The sequence below is a fragment of the Phodopus roborovskii genome, unplaced genomic scaffold, assembly GCF_943737965.1.
Source record: "Phodopus roborovskii unplaced genomic scaffold, PHOROB, whole genome shotgun sequence".
Taxonomy (NCBI): Eukaryota; Metazoa; Chordata; class Mammalia; order Rodentia; family Cricetidae; genus Phodopus; species Phodopus roborovskii.
Window position 1 is genome coordinate 2309644 of NW_026126525.1, and position 25340 is coordinate 2334983.

Sequence of the window (25340 nt, forward strand, 5' to 3'; positions counted from 1 at the left end):
CAGCCTTAGGCAGCAGAGACTTGCATCCATCCTTTGGGAACCAGGTATATTTACTTTTTCTTCCTTTCAGAAGTAACTTAGTCTGGAACCTGAACTTAATTTCCAGTTAAAAGTAGCTATGGAGGGGAGGTCAGGAGAGGCAGGTTGTGTGTTGTCTGGTATGCAGGCGTCTGTGGCTGGCTTTGATGTTTGAAGCTCAGTTTCTTTCCTTTGATAAAGGACATTGCAAAGGGGCAGCCTGACACTCCAGGCTCCCTGCTCTGGCAGCTTCAACTCAGGGCATTGACAAGTGCTGTGGGAACAGCCCTGGCCAACAAGCCTGAAGGCCTCCCTGGGACCACAGCCTCAAAAGCCCTGGCCAGGCTCACAGGCAACTGCAGTCAAGAAGAGCATATTTTCTGTGTAGGAATCATATGAAAAAATTTCAGCACAAAAGCTTGGCAATGTCTATTTAGAAAAAGATTTAGTTCTATCTCAGTAACTTATATTAATCATAAGTAGATAGGCAGAACCCTCTTTATCGATGGCTAGGGTATATGTGAGATATATAAATCATATAGGATTATATGCATTTTTCCATGAGATTGAGCTCATTCTCATACATGGTGCAAGCTGCAGAGAACCTGTTACCTAAATTCTCAGGATTCTGTACATTCTCCTTACTTGGCATAATGTCTCTGAGCTCATCTGTGTCGCAGTGTGCAGTAGAATTTCATTCTTTTCTCTGGATGATACTGTTCTGTTGTATCTGCTATCACACTGTGTTAATCTACACATCTGTAGATGGTCTGTTGATGGGAGATTGGGTTATTTCCACATTTTGGGTATTGTGAATATGGCTGCCATGACCATTGCTTTTCAAAAGTCTGTCCAAACCCTCCCTTATGTGTTGTATGTAATCAAAGCAGAGTTCTTGGATCAAATGTTGCTAATAATTTTATAACACACAAAAACTATGCTAAATGAGGTGGTATGATTTTCCATGCTTAGCTGAGGTGCAGGGACATCTGAATTGTTTAATCCTAGTTCACACTTACTTGTTTTTGTTTTGTGTGGTAATTGTCCTGCTGGGTCCCAGGTGACATCTTGTGGTTTTGGGTGACACTTCCTCAGTGTTTCCTAAAACCTCCTAATAATGAAGACTGGGATTGAAAGATTATTGAGCAACAAAAGCAAGTAGGTCTTAAAATAACCTCATTCTTGCTTAGACTGCAAACGCAAGTGAAATCAAGCAATTCATTTCAAGTAAATGTGTACATTAGCCACTAACAAGACTCAACTTCAGTAAATTATAAGAAGCCAAGTCACATGAGATCATATGATTGTAGACTTTTACACCAGGTCCCCAGCCCCACAAGACAGAAATACTGTAACTAAATTTTCTTCATTTTGTTCCCAGGTTTTCTTATTAAAGCTGACTGACATTTCGTTGTGGGGAAACAGATGCTTTATCTTCCAGGTTGATACTTCCCAGTCTGAACACAGCAAATTTTAGATTTTTCTTTTATGGAGTGATTAGCAATATTGATTGTTATCTTATGTGCTTTCTGCCATGCCCACACATTCTTTGGAGAAATGTCTAATCCAGTGTTTTCCCCACCTTAAAAATTGAGTTGTCTATGATAAATTGCAAAGGCTCTTTATTTAAAATAATCTTGTTAAATTTGTTTAATCTTTATCCCATATATAATTTACATTACTCTTCAGCCATTCTTGGCTTTCCTTTTTTGTACTATTTTTATAATCATTTGGTGCACAAAAGTTCTTAAATATTACAAAGTAGATTTTATCTACTTATTCACTCATATTGAAATTTTGGTATCATATTCAAGAAATAATTCCTACTTGAAATCCAAGTTAGGTAAAACAGAGACCAGGTAGCCTCAGGTTAGCCTGCTGCAGTAATTACTGCTTTGGTTCCTGTAGACAGAACCTGTGTCAGGCAGGGAGCAGGATTAGGCACGGAGCTCACACTATTTATTCATCTGGACATCTCAGTGTTTGTGGAATTCATGGATGTCTCTCAAACTCCTATAGATTATTCAGCCACTTTAAAATCTATTCACAGAGGGAAAAGGGGCTTAGAACCCACTGGTCTGCTATTTTGCTGGGTTGTTAAGGTTTTGGAAACCCACTAATCTTTTTGGCAGGGTGCACTCATTCCTAACTAGCAGGTACTTACAGATTTTAGGAGGTCACATACTAAAGACATTCATTCTGAGCCTTAGCATATTGTCAGACTTAATGAAGGTAACCATTGTTGGGGTTTATTATATTAAAGTAAAACTGATAGCTGCAACCCCTGTCTTACCGAAGCTTCTTTAGAATTTTGGAAGGACAAAGAAGAAAAAGGAGAATGTCCTCTGTATCTATTCACTGGCAGTAGGAATGTTCAATTGTCATCAGTCCTAAGCAGCCTAGAGCTTGAGTAACACCGAGGCAGAAAATGGCTTTGTATTCTTCCTGCAGTTTCTTCTAGCTTGGCAAGTTGCTATGATGACACCACAGATGAGAGCCCCCATTTGTCTGGTGGAAAACCACATGGAGCAGCTGTCTGTGAACCAGAAAGCTGTAGAGGTTCTGGACAAGATTTCCCAGCCAGTAGTAGTCGTGGCCATTGTGGGATTGTACCGTACAGGGAAGTCCTACCTGATGAACCGTCTGGCGGGACAGAATCACGGTGAGTGGCATGCTGGGTACTGGCCAAAAGTTTGACTGTCTTATAATTTCCAATTATAAGAAAGCAAAGCCAAACTCCTTTCAGGAAAGCCACCCTCTCATGCTAATTTGCATGAGTAATTCCTGCTCCCCACTAATTGGTTTCTGCATTCTTTCCTTCCATTCCATTAAGAAAATTCTCTCCTAGGAGTGCTGGAGACAGGGCCTTTTCTGATGCCCCTAAGCAGCAGGATCCTGTATCGGTCTCCTGTGTCATACAACAGGTTTTCTTTTTTAATAAAATATTTCCCTCACGATAGAAAGTCTTGAATATTTAAGACTTTGTTCAGCATGGTGAGACTGGACAGACAGTCTAGAGGATAAGAGCACTGGCTGCTCTTGTGGATGGAAGGAGTTCATTCCCTGAACCCATGTGACTCAGAGTCTATAACTCCAGCTCTCGAGGAACTGATACCCTTATTTCACCTTTATGGGCACGGGACACTTGCATACAGGCAGACACATTTATGATGTTCATAAAATGAAATAAGCAAATCTTAAGAGTTATTCATTAAGAAATAAGTAAAAAAAAACCTTAAAAGGGACTTTATATCCTTTTACTAACTGAATACTCCTGTTTTGCTTTTGGTATTTTTCTTTAATACCTTTGAATACAAACTACTCAATTTTGTTTTTCTAGCTGTTTTTTTTTTCTTCTTCTTCTCTTTTTTACGTCTCTGACTTGGAGCCCACATTATTTCCCACAATTTGTAAATTGTGGTTTTTTTTTTTTTTTTTTTTTTTGAGTCAGTGTTGTTGGTTGGCCTGGTTATAGCTATGTAGTCCTACCTGCTCTTAAACTAATGGCGATTCTCCTGACTCTTCTCTCTTGCCTACAGAGATTACAGGTGTGTCCAACTGTGACTGGTTTTGACACTGTCACTGCAGCCACCAGAGAGCTCCATGTTTTCTGATTGCTGGACACCTCTTTGTTTCTGTTTGGAGCCCTGTGTGGCTCCATTCTCATGTTAAATGTCCCCTATGCTTGAAGTAGAAGACTCATGAGGGTGTATTTGGAAAGATGAAGCACTGTTTTGAGTGTTGAGTTGCATAACCTGCCAAAGTTACTCTTTACATCTGATTTCCTGTGCATCGTCCTCTTCTGTGTCCAAAGTACCAGAGAGAACAACCTAAGGGGAGGAACTTATCTGGACACCTGTTGGAGTCATTACTCCTGGGACCACAGTGAGATCACAGAGTCATGGGAGACAGATGGACAGAGGCTGAGGAAGGAACTGGGGACCCAGTTATAAGTTCCAAAATCACTCCTCTGGAGACCATATCCTCCAGCTAGGCTTCAGCTCTTAAAACCTTTGGAATCTCTCAAAATGGTGCTGGCTGCCATGCACTACCATTTTAAACCAGGAGGTCCCTGGGCACTGAGATTTTAGCTCACGAGGACTTTGGGCACTGATGTTTTAACAAAAGAGATTGCTGGGCCTTGACTTCTTAGAACATGGGGCCTCTGGGCACTGAGTTTTAGCACAGGAAGTTGTCGGGCACTAATGTCTGGCACTGAGGTTTAGCACATGAGGCTATCTGTGTAGGACGTGCACATACCAACCCTGACTCCTCACCTCTTCCCTCAGGTTTCCCTCTGGGTTCCACCGTGCAGTCTGAAACCAAGGGCATCTGGATGTGGTGTGTGCCCCACCCCACCAAGCCAGAGCACACCCTGGTCCTCCTGGACACCGAGGGCCTGGGGGATGTGGAAAAGGTAGGATGAGGCAAAGGCTGACTCTTATGAATCCTTGTGATCTAATTGATTGATCTGTTTATAAATAGATCTAAGTTCTACAGACTGAACTACAGAGATAAACACTGATTTATTTAGATTTCACTCTTAGATAAGGTCAGATTTTTTTTTTTTTTTTTTTTTTTTTTTTTTTGAGACAGAGTTCCTCTGTGTAGTCCTGGGTGTCCTAAAACTTGCTCTGTAGACCAGGCTGGTCTCAAACTCACAGAGATCTGCCTGCCTTTGCCTCCTGTGCTTGGGTTAAAGGCATGCACCATGTGTGGTGGTCAAATGTTTTATATTAGGGAAAAAATGCTTTCATTTCTTGCCATTTGGGTGAATGATTTCATTCAATCCAAGAAAAGTTTATTTAGCAATTAAATTCCTGGGTTCTAGGCAGAGTAGTTAGATATTAGTGAAAAAACAAAAGCAAAAACAATCAAACAAAAACAAAGGATTTTTCTTCAGGGATCCCTCCTAGTTTCATTGAGAATCTCACCTGTGTGTACTCTGATATAGTCCAGTACCAGGAAATTCAACCCGATCCTCTCCTGTCCGAGTCACGCCAGAAAGAGCGAGCGCCTTCCTGGCCCCCTCCGACCTCCTTCCTCAGGTCACCTCCGCCCATCGCTCCACCCCCCAATGGGCGTGGTCAGTGCTACAGAAGGACTACCTCACTACAATTCCCCTTTTAGTCTAAAGAAAAGATTTAGGCTTAATACAAAACTATATACAAAACAGTGAATAACAAGTGTGCTCTAAGAAAAGGAAAATCGAGAACAAAATGACCTACATATCTAGTCCTAGGGTGAGGGCCATATGGAGTTTACAATAGAGTTGTCCTAAGCTGGAAAACGTAAGTCTAGTACCTAATATATCTAACTAGGAAGAGAGAATAATAGTTGTGATAGTTTAATCTTCAACCTCATCAAGACCTGAGAAGGAAATTAACAATACTAGAGTAGACAGGAAATGCGGATGGACAACTTCCAAAAGGTGCAGCAAGGACAGAAACAGCAAGCCACCTGAACAGTCACCCTAGGTCTCATAGCGACGTCGGTACACCCAGATTTGGCTAAGGCCAAGAGAACTTGACAGACCACAACAACAGCAGGGAAATAGAATGGCTGTCTTACCCTGACTTGGCAAGGTCAAGCAGTCTTCTATATTTGTCTCCTGCAAGCACATAGGACTGCATGTCCAAATCAGTGGTCAAGGTGGGGGCAATTCTATGCCCAACAGGCCATTAGCTGAGGCGAGATTGAACTCCAGCAGGAGCAACAACAGTGTCCAACATATTTTCGGGAAAGTGCTGTCAGGAGCAACAGTGTCTCATGTCAATGGAGTACTAATATTAAAACATTTAAATGCCATGTTCTGCATGTCTATGAAGTGATTGAAGATTAAGCATCTATATCTGACTAATCTCATAGGTACAGGAAATGTGAGTGAAGATAATCTGTAATACTCGGGAACTTAGCTAAAAAGACTGATTAAAACTTTCCTGAGTAAAGCAGGAACAAATACTTAAACAATATAACTATTTACATATACCTACATGTAAATCCCTAAAATAGAGGTAGAGTATAAGTGTCAAGACAAGAGGTAGAACTATAAAGGGCAGCAAGATAAATATCCCAAATTGTATCAATATACAAAATGTCTTGAATACAGGAAAAGTATACATACATAGAATATGGTAAAAAATAATGTGCATAAAATATTATAAGTGGAAACATTTAACACAATATAACAAAATATAAACTTAATTTTACATAGCTTACCACATAGGAATACATAACAATGTAAGCTGTAAAATACTATCTCATTCATACTCAAATTCTCAAGGAAATAGGCTAATCTACTTATATCCCATCTAAACCATACCTTTACCCACCATTCCCTATTCCTGTCTAAAAGATAAACCCAAGTGTAAGCATCACCCAATCCCAAATAACTAAAACCAACCCAAAGACGATGACTATTATCCCAAAATTCCAAGGGTAGGGAAAGGGGGCGTAGTCATATTAAGATTACTTCCTGCTGAAATGGGACGATGATTGCTCCAATGGATCCTGTAGGAAGAAAATTTTTAGCAACCAAATTTCTCAACAGAACTGGCTGTGACATATGTAGTTAGTCACTGTGTGGCAGAAAATTCTTGACTGTAGTTCTATTTGAAACTGGCCAGGGTGTAATAAAAAGGTGCACCATTACAGCTAGCTAGTCATGAGTTGTCTCGAGCAAAACAGTCTCAAACCGGTTTTAGGGTGATGTTTGTAGTTCCGATGCATCAGGTTGAGTCAAGTGGAAATGATGATGTGGGGCCCCATCTTCTTTCCGGAAAGTTCAAAGACTCCTGTTAGGAATCGTTATTATTCCTTGTGGAAAAGTTACACATCAATATTAAAGTAAAATTTTCAAGTTTTAAGGCATGCATTAGGGAAAGACAACAATAAGCATTAAAAGTATGTGAGAAAATTAGGATTAAAATTGCATAAGATATGAGTCCCCAGATTTTGTTTTCTTCTGCCTTACACCAATTGGCTTCTTGATTTAAGGCAGAAACCATGAATTTAATCTTAACAACATGCTTGAATTTAGAGAAGGAAAGCCAAATCCAACTCCAAAGCCAGCATTGGTTTACAAAATTTGGGACTTCAGGAATACTAGATAGTAGAGAGAAATAGATTTCTATATAGAAATAGTTTACTACAATTAATTTTTTTTTTTTTTTACCATATATCAGATTCTGCTTCCTTAAGTGATTGTTTCTGAAGAGCTGTCTTCTCTTCTGTAGGCAACTACATGTTCATTGTCTTTTGGCTGTTTGATGATAGGTTTTCTCTGTTTTCCTGTAAAAACAAGAACAGAACACTTCCCCTACCTTTGAGAGGCCTCTGCACACCTCATAGGACCTAGTTTGTTGGATGACTTGTCATTTCTCTTCATTAAGATGTTTCTCTTGTTCAACTCGGATCTTGATTAACTTAGATGGTATCCATAGTTTTTCTTCTCCTGTAGATACAAATGCAAAACCCCTACCCCAACGTAACACATATCCTGCTTTCCATTCTGAGGTCAGTACATCCTTGAAATACACTGGCTGATTTAGTTCAGAAGTTTTTTTCTATTGTTCAGTGTCTTTCTGCAGCTGTTTTTCCTTTTTCATCAGCATTAAGAAAGTTTAATGTTAATAAAGCATTATGTAATCTGTGTTTGGGTGTTTTGGTTCCTCCTGCCTGTTTATGGAGCATTTCTTTTAAAGTACGATTGGATCTCTCAACCACTGCTTGTCCTGTAGGATTGTGTGGTATACCAGTTATGTGCTTTATCTTGTAATACTCAAAAAACTCTTTCAATTTGCTGGAGACATATGCTGGAGCATTGTCAGTTTTTATTTGTGCAGGTATGCCCATAATGGCCATTACCTCTAAAAGGTGCATTATAACAGAATCAGCCTTTTCAGAGCTCAGAGCAGTAGCCCACTGAAACCCTGAAAATGTATCTATAGTGTGATGTACATATTTTAATTTTCCAAATTCTGCAAAATGAAACACATCCATTTGCCATATTTCATTCCTATTTATACCTTTAGGGTTACTGCCTGGTGGTAAAGGAGTTTGGTTATAGAATGAGCAAGTAGGACATTTCCTTACTATTTCCTTGGCTTGTTCCCAAGTGATAGAAAAATCCTTTTTTAAACCTTTACTGTTCACGTGGTGTTTCTTATGAAACTCTGAGGCTTCTAGCACACTTCCTATCAATAAACGATCAATTTCATCATTGCCTTGTGCTAGAGGACCTGGCAGACCCGTATGGGATCTGATGTGTGTTATATATATAGGATGAGTCCTCTTTCTGATAGTATCTTGTAACTGTATAAACAATGAAGTTAATTCTGTATTGTCAGGAATAAATTCTGCAGTCTCAATGTGTAAAATGACTCTCTCTGCGTATTGAGAGTCAGTAACTATATTGAGGGGTTCTTTAAAATCCATAAGTACCATGAGAATGGCATACACTTCTGCCTTTTGTACAGAATTGTAAGGGCTTTGAACCACTTTGCTAATATTGCTAATATTGATTTATATCCTGCCTTACCTGATTTATTTGCATCAGTGTAGAATGTATGAACTCCAGAAATAGGTGTTTTTCTTACAATGCGTGGAAGAATCCAAATCGTTTTCTTTATGAATTTGATTCTCTCAGTTTTGGGATAGTTGTTGCTAATTGTTCCCAAAAAGTTACTGCAAGCTCTCTGCCAATATTCGTTATCTTTCCATAAGGAAGAAATTTCCTCATTAGTTAAAGGTACTATAATTTCTGCTGGGTCCCTTCCTATTAGCTGACGAAGTCTTAATTTACCTTTTATAATCAAGTCAGAGATCTTTTCTATATATGTTTTCAGTTTTTTATTCTGTTTATGTGGTAGGAATATCCATTCTAATATGATATCTTCTCTCTGCATCAAAATCCCTGAAGGATATTCTCTAGATGGTAATATAACCAGAATACAGTCTAGGTTTGGATCCACACGGTCCACATGTGCTTCTAGTATCCTCTTTTCTACCCATTCTAATTCCTTCTCAGCTTCAGCTGATAGTATTCGTGGACTATTCAAGTCCTTATCTCCTTTTAGGGCCATTTTCAAGTTTTTCAAATCATGCCCTTCTACTCCAATTATGGTTTGCAGTTGAGAAATCTCTCCTAGTAATTTTTGAAGATCATTAAGAGCCTGGTAGCGATCTCTTCTGATCTGTACTTTTTGTGGTCTAATTTTCTGTAGACCTATTTTATATCCTAAGTAGTTGATAGACTCTCCTTTTTGTATTTTTTCAGGTGCAATTTGTAATCCCCAGCGAGGTAAAACTTCCTTTACTTTCTCAAACATTTTTTCTAATATTTCTCCTTTAGAGTCAGCTAACAATATATCATCCATGTAATGATAGATTATGGATTGTGGAAACTGTTTACGAATTATTTCTAACGGTTTTTGTACGAAATATTGGCACAGGGTGGGGCTATTTAGCATTCCCTGTGGCAAAACCTTCCATTGATATCTCTTCACCGGTTGAGAATTATTATAATTAGGTACAGTGAAGGCAAATTTCTCTTTGTCTTGTTCTTGTAAAGGTATAGTGAAGAAGCAATCCTTTAAATCAATAACTATAATAGGCCATTCTTTGGGTATCAAAGAAGGCAAGGGCATTCCAGGCTGTAGAGAGCCCATTGGCTGGATAACTTTATTGATGGCTCTCAGGTCTGTAAGCATTCTCCATTTACCAGATTTCTTTTTGATCACAAATACAGGAGAATTCCAAGGGCTGGTTGATTCCTCAATATGTCCAGCATTTAGCTGTTCCTGAACCAGGCTTTCTAAAGCTTCTAACTTCTCAGAGGTCATAGGCCATTGTCCTACCCAGACAGGTTCCTCTGTTAGCCATTTTAAAGGTAGGGCTTTTGGTTCCTCTGTTTGTTCAGCATTTGTATTTTGTTTTTGTACTGCCTGGATATTTGGTCTCTGTCTTGTATAGTACTTAACAGTATTCTTTCCACAATCATGAGGTCGTCTATGGCTCCTATCTAATACAGGAGGAATGTTAATCTGTGTATTCCATTGCTGTAATAGATCACGACCCCATAAATTTATCACTACATCAGCCACATATGGTCTCAACCTCCCTCTCTGTCCTTCTGGTCCTATACATTCAATCCATCTCGTGCTTTGTTTTACCTGAGCCAGGGTTCCAATCCCTAAGAATTGAACATTTACCTCATGCAGGGGCCATCTTTGAGGCCAAGATTTATTAGATATGATAGTTACATCAGCTCCTGTGTCCAGGAGACCCTCAAACAGTCTATTATTCATCTTAACTATCAATCTAGGCCTATGACTATTTATAGCAGCTTGCCAAAATATACGTTTTTCATTTCCTTCTGTCATGTTTGATTCAACTTCCGTCACTAATTCGTCATCCAGAGCAGTATGAGTTTTTATAATAGGCACAGAATTTTCTAATTGTCCTGTGGGAGATTGTCTTCCACTGTGACTGGGGATGTTCGAACCACCTGTGACGTGGGGGCCTTCGAGAGGCCCCCCAAGGAGTTTCCCGATGGTAAAGGGTTTCCTTGCTTGTCTCTGGTCGATCTACACTCATTTGTCCAGTGTCTGCCTTTGCCACACCTTCTACATAACCCAGGAGGCTGAGGCCTTCTGTTTGATTCATTCCTGGGGGTGTTATTTCTAGGGAAGCTTTGCCTACAATTTCTTTTTAGATGTCCTATCTTACCACAGTTATAACATCTGACATGTTGATATCTCTTCAAACCTTTGGGGATGGCTTCTCCTACCCAAGCTTCTAAGTCACCATAGTAAGGAACTCTGTTATCTTGATATCTTCTCTGACCTTTAGATATGGCTTCTCCTATCCATGCTTCAGTCTTATTGTCATTATACTCAATGTTGCCTGTATATAGGACCCATTCATCCAAGGGTGCTGATCGCATTTTTAAAGGCCAAAGCACCTGTTTGCATTGAGGATTCGCATTCGTATAAGCTAAAGATTCTATGAGTATTCGCCTAGCATCTATGTCTGCTATCTCTAATTGTACTGCCCTAGATAATCTTTCTAGAAAGATACTAAAACGTTCTCTAGGTCCTTGCTTTATCTTGGTATAGGGTTCTATCCTCTCTCCTAATTCATGAACCTTATCCCAAGCATTCAAAGCTGCTGTACTGCATAGAGACAAGATGTGTTCATCATAGGCAGCTTGGGTTTCTGGGTCAGCATAGAGACCCTCACCAAGAATTTTATCTTGGGGAGCTTTATACCCTTTCTTTAAGCCCTGAAGTTCAAGAGCTTTTGCTTCCTCTCTCCATAAAGCCCTCCATTCTATTTGAGAGGAGCTTTCAAGGACAGCTGATATTAATTGATCCCAATCCTTAGGGGTTACCTTGTTATTCCATGCCCATGATTCTACTAATTGCTTCACATAAGGTGAGTGCATGCCATAAGAGACTACTGCTTCCTTTATACCTTTTAAATCTTTCATACGTATTGGTTCCCACTGATATGCAACGACACCTTTTGGATGTTTCTTCGTTGCTGGCTTTTCATGAATAGATACAGGGAAAGCTCCCCTGACCCTAAATGGTGTGGAAAATTTTAAATCTTTTTCATGCCCTGTTACCTGTAGTTCTTCTTCTGATGTATCAGACTGAAGGTCTTCTAAAGCCTTAAATCTATTCACCATTGTTTCTTTGAGTGTCTGAACTTCTTGAATCAAATAACTTTCTAGAGACTTCATTGCATCAGTCAGTTTCTTACTTTCTCCAACTACAAATGATTCCATGTTTTTAATCTTATCATCCTTAGATATTATCTGAATGGCGTGTAAACTGCCTTCCAGAAACAATGTTCTATCTGCTAGCTTGCCATTATCCTCAGACATGGAAGAGATTCTGTCATCTAGTCTTTCTATCTGATGTTCCAGTTTTTTAAACTTATTAGTAGCTTCCTCCGACCAGGAGTGGGCTGTTTCTGCTAGTTTGTTAATGCATTGCATTGTTTCTGTTCTGGTTATTGAGGTATCTGACATTAAACAAATTATACCTTTCAGCTCGCCAACGCCATCTTCAATATTCTGAACCTTTCTTTCTATATTTTCTATGCTTTGAATTCTATCATTTTCAATGTTTCGAATCTTTGTCTCTATGTTTTGAATTCCATCATTTTCAATGTTTCGAATCTTTGTCACTAAGTCTCCCATGGTTTGTACAAGTTCCTTATTGTTTGCTGTAATCTCAAACCATTTCTTTAAGAATATGATGTTAATGATGAAACCCATTGCTATTACAAAATAAAAGTATATATTGGTCCAGTCATAAGTTTCTTCTGCTAAAATCCCTTCTACATATGAAGTAAAATAATTCCTAAAGTTCTGCATAGTAAAATTATCTGCCATAGTTATGGAACAATTTATCTCAGATTTTATATCAGCTTAAATTGCAAAGGATGTTACAATTACCTTAGGTGTAATTCTGCTGTCCTGGAACTTTGATGCTTTTAGTTGTATATCTCAGCTTGTGGTAGCTACGCCTGGAGGTGTGTCACCAAATAGCGCCTAGCCGCCGAGGCTCGTCTGATCCCGGTTCCTGTAAAAAGTTCTTAACAAACTATGGCAAGCAGAATTTTGTTAAAAGGGGACTTTTGGAGTTACTTGTAACACAAGACGAAACGCGTGCAAGCCGGGCGGGTGCCGCCGGGCGGGTGCCGCCGAGAGGCTCTGCGCGAATGCAAAGTCCCGTGCGGAAATGGGCAAAAAATGTTAAGCGGTAAGTGCCTTCTCAGGTCTGCTTTAGCGGCAAAGATCTCCTTTGCAGTAAGGAAGAGGCAAATGTCCCAAAGCTGTGGTGAGTCCACCTGGTTAAACCCTGCCCGTTGGGGAAGGTGGGGGAGGGGGGTGGCTTCTGCCGCCTGGGGGGCAAAACCCAGGTAAATCCCACTTCTGACACCAGATATTGCGGTAAATAAGGATCAGGATAAACAAATAGGCCGAATAGATGTTTAATCAGGGAGAAATAACTTACAACCTAGACAGATGAACACCAGGAAATTCAACCCGATCCTCTCCTGTCCGAGTCACGCCAGAAAGAGCGAGCGCCTTCCTGGCCCCCTCCGACCTCCTTCCTCAGGTCACCTCCGCCCATTGCTCCACCCCCAATGGGCGTGGTCAGTGCTACAGAAGGACTACCTCACTACAGATGCAGGATGGAGAGAGGAAGAGCTGTCACAGGGCAGCCTCTGACCTCTGAATTCCAGAGGGAGAGCTGGGCTGGAACTTTTGAGCTAGCCTGTGTTGGGTCAAGGGGGTTGAGTCTCTATTTCTCATGCCTACCCACCAGTGTAAGTGTGCTCTGGAGGCCTTTGTCATTCAAAGTGGTGGCATTCAAAGCTGTTGGCCATCAGCACTCTGATCACCAGAGAAACAAGGTTTTCCTTTTTGAAAGGTGAACCAGGCAGCACAGTGCTACTTCTACTAGGAGCAGTTAGGCGGATGGATGCTTCCATGAGAAGAATGACTTCTGTCTTGTCACCTGAGATACCCAGGATACTGAGCCATCTGTCCAACCTCTTGGGTTCACATTTTTATTTTTGATGGTGAAACTTATCAACTGTCCATAGGGCATTCTGGAAGTTCATGAGAGACTCTGTAGGTAGTGAAGGCACATATTTGTCCCACAATAACTACTTAGATGAATTTGGTTTCTTAAGTAGGTGAACTGAGTGATTTAAAAAAACACTACTGTTGTGTGTGAGCTGTTATGTGTTCATTGAGTGGAAGTGTTTGTGTGTGTAGGCACATGCCACACCTCTTTCCACCTTCATCTGGGTTGCAGTGATTAAAATAAACTCTTTGGTTCGTGCAGTAAGAGCCTCTCCACTCTGCATCATCTTGCTTGCTGATTTGCCCTTTCATTCCTTGCCTTACTTTTGGACATTTGAGAGCAGTGTCTAAATTCACAGGTTTTCCAATTTCCTCCAGAGAGGCATTAGTAATGCTGCATTTTTGTAATTGGCTCATGTCATTTAGCCCACTGCTTTAAGATTTATACATATTGTTTCCAATGTCAGGCTTTCTCTCCTCTTTAAATGCTGTGTTCATATTCCACATTGTCATTACCCATCCCACAACTGAGGAGCATTCATAGTTAATCAACATAGTAACAATTATACAAATTATTGGGATTCAGCATGATATTCTGAGACAGACACATCCATTGCCACTTCCTCTGCTCTTCTTATGGTGACTTTGAAAAAGGTTTTTGAATAAACCATATTGTTCTGATGACTATACCCTAGTAATTTGTTTTAAATAAGAATGTGTGCTGTTCTTGCTCAAGGGCAATGTTTAAAGAGGTTTTTTTTTTTTTTTTTTTTTTTTTGTGATTTCACGTGAACTTTAGGATTTTCATTCTAAAGAATATCATTGGCATATTTATAAGCACTTTGAAACCATTTGTGAAGCAACAGTCATATTTTTAAAACTAAACTTTTGCCAGGACTTTGTGTCTACTTGTCTTTCCAAGCTGAGAATTGTCTAGTCTGAAACTGCAGATGTTGCGGGAGATGTCAGAGTCTCTGTGAGGTCACTTGTGAATCAGTACATAGAAACTTGTGCAATCATTGTTTTATTGCTCTTGGCCTTTCTGATCCACAGAATGAAATCTCATAGCAGTTTTAATTTGCACTTCCCTGGTGGCAAAGAATGTTGAACTTTTTATTTTGTATTTCTTAGCCATTGGTGTTTCACTGTCCGAGAGCTCTCTATTTAGTTCTATATCCAAATTTTAAATTAGGCTATTTATTTTCTTCATGTTCAGTTATTTGTTTGTTTGCTTTTGGTTTTAGCTCTCTCTATATTCTGAACATGATTGATCTAATCAATGTATAATGGTTATAGACTTTTTCCTGTTCATGAGATCCCATTTATTAATTGTTCTTAAAGTCTATGCAATCCTGGTTCTGTTCAGAAAGTCTGTTCCTGAGCAAATGATTTCAAGCCATTCCCCACTCACTCTTCCAGATGATTCGGGTTGTCTTATCTTACACGGAGGGCCTTGCTCCACTTGGAGCTGTGTTCTGGGCACAACAATGTGGGTTCCCCTAAGTTTCTCTGCTGATCTTGGATTCTTTCTCTAGCCAGAAAAAGCACTCTTGCTCCCTCTGCCTTGGCCTCCAGACTTCCTGGAATAACAAGACCACAGGGCCAGCCCATATGGACTCCCAAGGAGTGCTCCCCTCAGCCCTCTGGCCTCCTCTGTCTTCCAGGGTGACTCTAAGAATGACTCGTGGATCTTTGCCCTGGCCGTGCTGCTGAGCAGCACCTTAGTCTACAACAGCATGAGCACCATCAACCACAAGGCCCTGGAGGAGCTACAGTATCCTGTCAGGACCTGAGCCGCCATGTTTCTCTGGCTGCACTGCATTGCATATGGAGGGTCTGACCTGAGCTGTCACTGGGTGGCTTTTGGTGGGGCAGAGGAGACCAGGGGCAGAAAGGAGTGTTCATCATGATTTATTTTTCCTAAGAGAATCGTGAGAATGTGTGCATGAATTTACTCCTCCTTAACCAAATGGCAGTTATGTCACAGAACTCACGGAGCTGATCAGGGCAAAGTCTTCCCCAAGTCCTGATGGAATGAAGAATTCCACAGAGTTTGTGAGTTTCTTTCCAGACTTCATCTGGACTGTTCGGGATTTCATGCTGGAGCTGAGGATAAATGGAGACAGCATCACGGAGGATCAGTACCTGGAGAATGCACTGAAACTGATCCCAGGTACAGGGAAGGCTGCGCTGGGGTCTGGAAAGGGCTGTGATCTGCTGAGCTGCTCCCATCCTCTGTGGGGTCCTTTTGTATTGCAGGGGGATAGAGGTCTGCAGAGATGCAGATAGGTCATTGGCTGATAATGTTTGGGAACTGGGGTTTAATGTCTTTTGAGAAAAGTAGAGCCTACAACATAGCAAAGTTATTCCAAGCCAAGGTCATTACAGTTTGTATTATCATCTAGAGTAAAGCGTCTAAACTTCTTTAAGGCCAGGCCTCTGTATTGCCTACTTTTGTGTCTGCCTTCCTTTAAGAAATAGCATTTCTCAAAATATATTTCACAGAGTTATACATTGTTCTTCTTATGGAGGATCATAGGCTTTTTAATGCTGGATTGGTTATGTTGTCTGCAAAACAGCTATATTCTAAGTAAACTGACAGATGTTCTTTTTCAGTCTATGTCTTCTCAGTATCCATCACCATTGATCACAATAATCTGCTTTTATTCAGGCTACAGTATCAGTATCAGTTATATTAATGATCTATAAACTATTTGCATGGACATTATTAATCCTATTGGAGTGGATGAAGCCTTGTGTGGAATGCCATTTCTGATATGCTCACTGATTTCACTCTTCTGTCTTTGCTTTCTCAAAATATTAAAACACATAATAGGTGGGAACACATTCCAGTTTCATGTGAGAAACCCAGCTTCCACTCAGACACATGACCCACATCTCATTCACATGGACACTGACACAGACAACATGTATACATACACTACACACATCTACATAAGAGAAAGAAACAAATTTCTCAACACAGCAGTTTCCTGAAGTACTGTCTTAATGATGCACATCAGATCTCTAGGCTTACCTGTCCTACATATGCCCATCATCCTGCCTTTCCTCCCCAGCTGCGAACAACACTTATTTTCTAGGAGTGTGTATTTGTCGTTTTCAAACAATGAATTCTGTCAGTGTCAAAGTAGTTTTCCTTTGGTGGCCATGGCACCCTTCTTAGAATTGCTACTGTTGCTACTTCTTATGCTCCATTATTCTTGTTTGTGGCTCCTCTTTTGGATCCCACAGCTCTTTAACTACAAAGGAATGATTGGGACAGAAATCACATTGAGCCTCTTTCGCTGTTCAGTCACCAGGACACACATCAACAGTATGCTTGATGCCATGCTCAGGTCTGTGAATTTCACCCATATGCTCTTCCAGGGGAGTCAAATTCTCCTGAAATATCTCACCAGACTTTTACCAAGTGCAAACTTGATATACTTTTGACATGCAAAGAAGCGTGCATGTTTATGGTAAAGAGACCCGAGAGTGCGGAACACTCCACATAGCAAGGGCCTCCGTCATTGGCTCTCTGCTCTAAGACTTTCCCCTTTGCTCTGTGTTCTCCCCAACACCAGGCAACAATCCCAGAATCCAAGCATCCAATTTGCCCAGGGAGTGCATCAGACATTTCTTTCCTAAACGGAAGTGCTTTGTGTTTGACCGGCCAACGAATGACAAGGAACTCTTAAAAAAAATTGAGACTATCTCGGAAGACCAACTGGATCCTAAGTTCCTGGAACAAACAAGGGCTTTTGTTTCTTACATCTTCACCTATGCAAAGATGAAGACCCTCAGAGAGGGGATTAAGGTCACTGGAAATCGTGAGTGTTTTGTTTTGTTTTTGAACACACTTCTGCAAAGAGTAGTATATGTTGAACTTATTAGTATGTGTATATTTTTAAAAGTTATCTATACAAAGATAATATACTTGCATCCCTACTCTGAAAAAAATACATGTTTTCTACTTAATTGTAGGTTACAAGTCCTTCTTTAAAGACTTTCTCACTAGAATATCTTGGTAACATACTTACATAAAATTGTCAACTGATAATAAAGTCACTGGTGAAAAGGGACTTAATCACCAATAAAATCAATGTTTAAACAATTAAAGCTGATATATTTTATTTTCATAGGTTATATCTTCTATATTAATTATTTTTTGAATATCAAAGTGAAATGTAATTTTGAAATTGAATATAAATATGAATATAAATACTATATTTATATGTTTATATTTATATGTTTAAAATGTGTAAGTTGATACTATTAAGAAATAATGTGATTTTTTCCTTGTTAGTTCATACAATTCATTTTCTTTAAAATTTTAAATGCAAAATTATATGTTTTATACAGTTGAATTTATTTGGTGGAGATAGATATTAACTTTTAGCCTTGTGAACCAGAAAGCCACAAACACAAAGGGACAATATGAAAGAGATTGATAGCTTATAAAAGGAGGTGAGTGTATATATGTGAGTGTGTGTTTATGAGTGCGCAAATGTAACTATGAGAGATTTAGAAATGTAGCCTTAAGATCTTCTATCCCATTCACGTATAACTTCATATTTATCCCCTAAAACTCCTGGTTTGTGAAGGGCTGGGGACTCTGGTGATGACCTACGTGGATGCCATCAACAGCGGAGCAGTGCCTTGTCTGGATGATGCTGTGACAACTCTGGCCCTGCGTGAGAACTCAGCAGCTGTACAGAAGGCAGCTGACCACTACAGTGAGCAGATGGCCCAGCGACTGAGGCTCCCCACAGACACGCTCCAGGAGCTGTTGGGTGAGCACACAGCCTGCGAGAAGGAAGCCATTGCTGTCTTCATGGAGCACTCCTTCAAGGATGAAAACCAGCAATTCCAGAAGAAGCTGCTGGTAATGTTTGTGTCATTAACTGTCATGATTCTATGCCTTCATGACTGTAGTGCGGCTGTGCCTTCATTGACCACGGGTGCTGTGATAAGCATTCTGTGTGTTCATAGTGAATTCAGTTGTGAAAGACTACATGTCCCCTCCTAAACTCAACCTGATTTTTTCTTTTAGTAAATTTAGAAATCTGTAATGGCTGGAAAAATGTGTATATAGTGTCCTAAATCCTTCATCAAGTTGGTGTCTGATGATCGCAGGTCTTCCCAGAACACTTATAGCTTATCCCTGAACTTGCTGTATTCTTCTGTTTCTAAGAAACAGTTTCTCACTAGATTCTCACTGCAGCCAGCGCTCATCTATTGCTTCTTGTTATATCATGTGTCATCGAAGGGAGAATTACAGGATGTAACACCCACAAGGAACCAGATATTTAAGATTAAGATCCATCTTTTTACAGAAGTTTAGGAGGGTTAGGAACTTAAAGAACATTTACTGTGGTTCTGCATAGATTTTTTTTTTTAAATCCTAATTCAGTTTTTAGCATTTTACATTCACTTGAGGTCTTATTATACTAGAATGCTTCTCATGGGAAATAGGTTGACTCATGTACACTTTCTTAGAATTTTATCTCTTCTATTCCTTCAACATGTCAGATCTCTGTACATTTACCTTGTAGGAATTACTAGATGAGAAGAGAGGAATTTTCATGCTGAAGAACGAAGAAGCATCAGAGAAATTCTGCCAGGGAGAACTGAATCAGCTTTCAAAGGCTTTTATGGAAAATATTTCAACATTTTCTATTCCTGGAGGACACAGGCTCTACATGGAAATGAGGGAGAAGATTGAACATGACTACTGGCAGGTGCCCAGGAAAGGGGTGAAGGTGAGGAGCAGAAAGCATGGGGAAGCTGTTGTAGGGAGCATGGGGAAGGGGTGAGGTGTAGGGAGCATGGTGAAGGGGTGAGGTGTAGGGAGCATGGTGAAGGGGTGAGGTGTAGGGAGCATGGTGAAGGGGTGAGGTGTAGGGAGCATGGGGAAGGGGTGAGGTGTAGGGAGCATGGGGAAGGGGTGAGGTGTAGGGAGCATGGGGAAGGGGTGAGGTGTAGGGAGCATGGGGAAGGGGTGAGGTGTAGGGAGCATGGGGAAGGGGTGAGGTGTAGGGAGCATGGGGAAGGGGTGAGGTGTAGGGAGCATGGGGAAGGGGTGAGGTGTAGGGAGCATGGGGAAGGGGTGAGGTGTAGGGAGCATGGGGAAGGGGTGAGGTGTAGGGAGCATGGGGAAGGGGTGAGGTGTAGGGAGCATGGGGAAGGGGTGAGGTGTAGGGAGCATGGTGAAGGGGTGAGGCATAGGGAGTACAGATGCTAAGGACATGGGGAAGGTGCTGCCATAAAACATGAGCACGCAGCACTGCCTAAGAGGAATAAGAAAACATGAGGATAGCAGGGCATCTTTAATTCATGTCGGTGTTTTCGACCAAAACCACGCTTTGCAAAGCAAGGCAAGTGCTGTACCCTCAAGCCCCATCATCAGAGCTGTGCTCAGCTAAATATGGCTGCTAGTTACTATTAATTCTGGGAAATATTCATGTAAATATTCTGATTTATCACTTAGTGAGTGTCAGGTTGGTCTACCTATGGGGTGCTAATAAATGTAAGAACACACCTAACATATTACTCAATTGTTGCCAGTGACACCATGGTGGATTCTTTCCTTAGACCTTCTCTAGTTATCTTAAATGCTCTGGGTGATGCCCTACGCTATTGTGGACAGTTTACACATCTGTTCCACGAGGCCCAGGAGGTGAAGGGGCTCATCCATGAATACATCCAGCAAGAGCAGAGGGAAGTGAAGCCCACACAATGATGCTGCATTTCACATGGGGATGCAATATTTGAGAGCGTCATAGGTTGCAGTGAGCACAACTGCACACAGCGTGGACAGGCTGTGTTGGAATCCGTTATCATTTAATACAGAAGTAGCAATTAATATTCTAGGTATCAACTCCAGAATGAATATATACTGGGTACTTTGTATTCTCAAACAGGCCCCAGAGAAAGGAATTCCTTCCAACCGGGCTATCTGCAGTAAGAGCTGCAGCCTGGGATCTCACCTACATAGCCTTACTTTTTCCCTTTGATATAGCGCCGAGAAGCCCCCTTTAATCAGTTAACAACACTAGTTGCAAGTCATGTTCCCCCACCCTGAGACTTAAGTTTGCCAGAGCATTTTGCAAGCCATGTCCCGAGGAGAGACATGAGGCACTGATTTGCTCAAGATCCTACCCAACTTCCTGGCTCTGAGAGATATGCATGCCCTATTGTCAGAGAGGTGTTAAGTGTGCCTATGGGATAGGGGAGATCTCGGGAGAACTTTAAGAAGAAGTAACTTTAAGAGAGCTTTTAGAGAGAGAACTTTTGAGGAGAGAGCTTTTAGAGAGAAATCTTAAAGAGATTTTGAGAGAGAACTCTTTTGGGAAGTCTATACATTTGAAAAATAAAGAGCCATGAGAGGACTGTGTGTGTGAGCCAGCTTATTTCTTTTTGCCCTCAGATCAGAACATTTTAGCAAACCCCTATCTAGCTGCTGTAAGCCTCCTCGTAAACCCCATTAAGGCTGGGTCTGGGAGAGTTAGAGGTATGTGGCAGTAGCTGGGATGAATGGGGGAACCATGAACCAGGAAGACTGTCATCCTTATGAAGATCATGGCCATCTGTAGGCTTCACCATAGCATTTTACCAGTGAGGCAGAGTGGAGACTGCTGACTCATACAAGTACCCGCCCAGGATTTATCAAGATTCTTTGCTCCTTGGTCCTGCAGGCAAGTGAAGTCTTCCAGAGCTTTCTGCAGTCACAGGCCACCCTTGAGAGTTCCATCCTGCAGGCAGATACAGCCCTCACCGCTGGGGAGAAGGCCCTTGCAGGTACAGGAGCATGTCCCCTGGCTTTCAGGAGGGGTCAGATTCCCACACTGGCTTCCTGATAGAAGCCACAGGAAACTCATCCCCTGATTAGCAGCCCTCTGTTCTTCTGTGGATGCTCACTCTGAGAGCAACAGGAAATCCACCTGTGTGTCAGCCAGACGGGCAGGGTCTCCTCCATCACCTCCAGAAACTCTCTCTGCGTGGTGTGGACCAGTGTGGAGTCTGCAGTTTCCTTTCAGATCTGAAACACTCTGTGGGTTCTGGAATGTAGACATTTTACTTGACCCATCACTTTCTTCCCCTTATCCACCCTGAATCCCCCATCACTTCTCCCCTCCCTGAATCTTCCTGGGACAGAGGAGAGGGCCCAGAAGGAGGCGGCCGAACAGCAGCAGGAGCTGCTAAGGCAGCAGCAGGAGGAGCAGCAGCAACTGATGGATGCTCAAGAGAGAAGTCACAAGGAAAACCTAGAGCAACTGAGGACGAAGCTGGTGCAGGAGAGAGAGCAGCTCATCCAAGACCAGAAAATGATGCTGGAGAAGCAGCTGCAGGTGGGACTCCTCTTCCCCCTGGTGGTCCTCACCCCCCTAACCGTCTTCATGCCCTCATGATCCTCCACATCCCCTGGTGGTCCTCCTCCTGGTAGTCCTCATCCCCCGGTCATCCTCATCCCACTGGTGGTCCTCATATCCTGGGGAACAGGAGAAAGTTTGTAGCCAGATCATGAGAGGATGCACCACCACAATGTAGTGTTGCTATGGAGGTCCCCCTCCCATCAGGATTTCAGTTGCTCCTTTGGGGTTTTAGTGACTGTAGTCGTTTGATTTACTGATTCGGGATATTTAAAAATGATCTCATGGAGACTCAGTAAACAAACTCTCCAACTAGGCGGTTTCATAAGGACAGCATTGGGTCTACGTTCTCAAGCCCCATTTATCAGTCACCTGAATACTCACCCACCCACTCCCAACCCGAAGATGATTTAAGCTGAATCAAAACTGAAAGAAATGTCCAGATAAAAAGGCACAGGGCATTAGCAGCTTCTTCAGGGGGTTTGTAGGTGTTGTAGCTGTCTCCAGAGTGCACAGCCTGTTTGAAGAAGCCCATGGCATAGATGTTAGTATTCACGCATCTGTACTGGCCTGTCCTTGGGGTTCTGACAGAAATTGCCCTCAGCTGCAGCCACTAAGAGCACCACCTGTGCCTATTCACTAAGTTTCTTTTTAAAAGGGCCCCGCCCACCTCCCGTCTTTCTCTCTCTGTCTCTCTGCCTCTCAGTGTCTGTCTCTCTTCACTTTTCTTTCTCCCTCCCTCTCCCTCTCTCTCCCCCTCTTTCCTCTCTTCTCTCTCCCCTCTCCCCTTCCTCCCTTTTATGATCTCTTTCCCTAGTAAAAACCCCTCTTCTTGAACCCCGTTGCATGGCATTTTTCTCTTATGGGCTGCTTTTCTTAACTTACAACAATTGGACTGATTCTCTTATTGCCCATCTGCAAGCAGAATGGTAACAGATATCTAAAACAATGGACATGTTTCTACCATCTGCATGATATGGTTGCCATACTTGTCTCAGTGATCTGAGGTCTGCACAATCCAACCAGTGGCATTACCATAGGCATGAGTGTAGGAATGTCTGCATACTGCTGCTTGCACTACAGCCAAAACACACACTATGCGTCAACATCAGTGAAGTCTCAACTATCCTTCTCCACAATGGATATGCCTAACTCAGAGGATGTTCTTCATGGTAAGGGAAATTATGTAGGCGTCCGTCATCAAGGACCACTGGCTAAAGGTTTGAAACTATAACTTGTACAATGCTGTGATTTTACAATATTTACTTCTCTGCCATGGTCACTGTTTTAGGATCAAAAGGCTTTGCTTGAAGAAGGATTTAGGAAGAAATCTGAGAAAATGAATGAAGAAATACAGCGATTGAAGCGTAACATCGATGATATGAATAGAAATAGTGGTTCTGTTTTAGAGGATATTCTAAAAGGATTTGCTACAGTAATTTGTGCTCCTGCTTTATTAGTTGCAGAGGCTGTAAAAGGTTTTATTTCAATATTTAAATAGGATTCACTCTTCTTTTGATGAAATGATAGACCATGAATATATACTTTGTCTTATGTTGAAGCTTTATGTTTTTGGTTTCATTCAGCAAGTTTAAACATAAGAAGTCCTTGTGAAAGGGTATCTACACCTAGTGCACATTAGATAGATCATATATATATATATATATATATATATATATTTGCACAAACAAGATTTGCTTTTAGGGAACAAATTTTTGAAACCATTCCTACTGAAGCTATGTGATTAGTGACTGTATGTTCTTACAGTGACTGTTGATGAACAGTCTAGAATCATTTAGGACACATGCACTCCTGCATCTTGTGAGCACTGTCTGTTCTGGGTTAGCTTGTGGGGATCACCTCACATTACTATGGTAGGAAACCCATCCCAAGTGTGGATAGTAGATTTCTGTGGCCTGGGGACATAGCTATAAGGTGAAAGCAAGCTGGGCACTAATGTCCACCACTTGTTACTTCCTGACTGTGGATGCCAGCCTCAGCTTCTTTCCTATGCCTTCCCCACTGTGCTAAATGTATCATGTGGGACCATGACCATAACAAACCCTTTCTTTCTTGAGTTGCCTTTGTTGGGGTCTTTTGTTACAGCAAGAGGAAAAGTCTTTGATATCTTTGTAATGGTGATAAATTTGGAAACTACTTAAACATCATTGAATATGATTGGCAACATATTATAATGTGTCTGGATCCTGGAGTGCTATATAATCAAGAAATAAATGACTGTCAAGCTTTCTGTATACTAATGTAAATTGACATTAAAGATTTCTTATAAAATAAAGGCAAAACACCATATAGTAGGGTGATTATTATTAACAACACTACAATTCCATGCAAATGCACAGGAACACAGATGAAGTACCTTCTGGAATATTAATAAAAAAAAAAACCCTGATTTTTGGCTTCCTTTAGGGAGAGCAAATTGGAATGAAAAGTTGAAGGGACATATGTATGTCATTATGTACTCAATCTTATAGGTTCCATGGAGAATGCTGGGAAAACAATAAGTGATGATACATTGTCTGTGGTCTAATATAGCTTGTCTAGAAACCAGAATGCAAAGCTAGCCATAGCCATAAAGGCCAGGCAATAAGGGCACATAATTTTATTTTAGCAACCCCCACATCAACACACACAAACACACATGCACAGATATACATACACAAACACATGAACACATATACACATATGAATACACACATACACACACACAACCAAATGCATGCACAAAACATGAACACATACACACACATGCATGCACATACATGAACACACATGTGAACTGAGAGGGATACACACATGAACACACATACACACATAGAGAAACACACTGAAAAGACACAGAACAGCTGTGGGAAAGCATCTCTTCATTTTAATAAGCAGAGCAGGTTATGGAAACAGGCTTGCACACCTCTGAATGTACTCATAGCCACCAAATTGTGCACTGTAATTCAGTGAGGTGTGTGATGCTAATTATACACTAATAAAGTAAATCCTGAGGAGAAAAAGTGTGAAGCCAAAGTCATCTAGACTAGTAATTTTTGTTTCATACCCTGAAGTGAGCTGGGCAATGATCTTTGTAGAGGAGACATTTTAATTTTCTATGTATCAACATAGCTTTGTGTGTGTGTGTGTGTGTGTGTGTGTGTGTGTGTGTGTGTGGTATGTGTTTGTAGAGGTGTGTGTGGAAGACAGGCATTCAATTTCTTTAATTTTAATAATCCATTTTAATCCTAATTAGTTTTCTCAAGAAGCTAATTCTGAGACTTCCTACTTCATGCAGTTTTCAAATAGAACTAAACTTAAATCAGTAACAGAATGTCTGGGGT

The 25340-nt window shown here is 41.1% G+C and overlaps 1 protein-coding gene across 1 annotated transcript; it reads left to right on the plus strand.

Annotated features, from left to right (window-relative positions):
* On the plus strand, window positions 1–24251 carry LOC127232172 (guanylate-binding protein 6). The gene is made up of 11 exons (XM_051198156.1): window positions 1–44; window positions 2470–2680; window positions 4308–4435; window positions 15289–15398; window positions 15601–15797; window positions 17209–17454; window positions 18229–18509; window positions 19180–19386; window positions 21322–21424; window positions 21782–21975; window positions 23288–24251. Exons 2-11 carry the CDS (start codon window positions 2494–2496, stop codon window positions 23495–23497), a joined length of 1863 nt encoding a protein of 620 aa, XP_051054113.1. The 5' UTR covers window positions 1–44; window positions 2470–2493; the 3' UTR covers window positions 23498–24251.
* Window positions 24252–25340: the final 1089 nt, after the last annotated feature.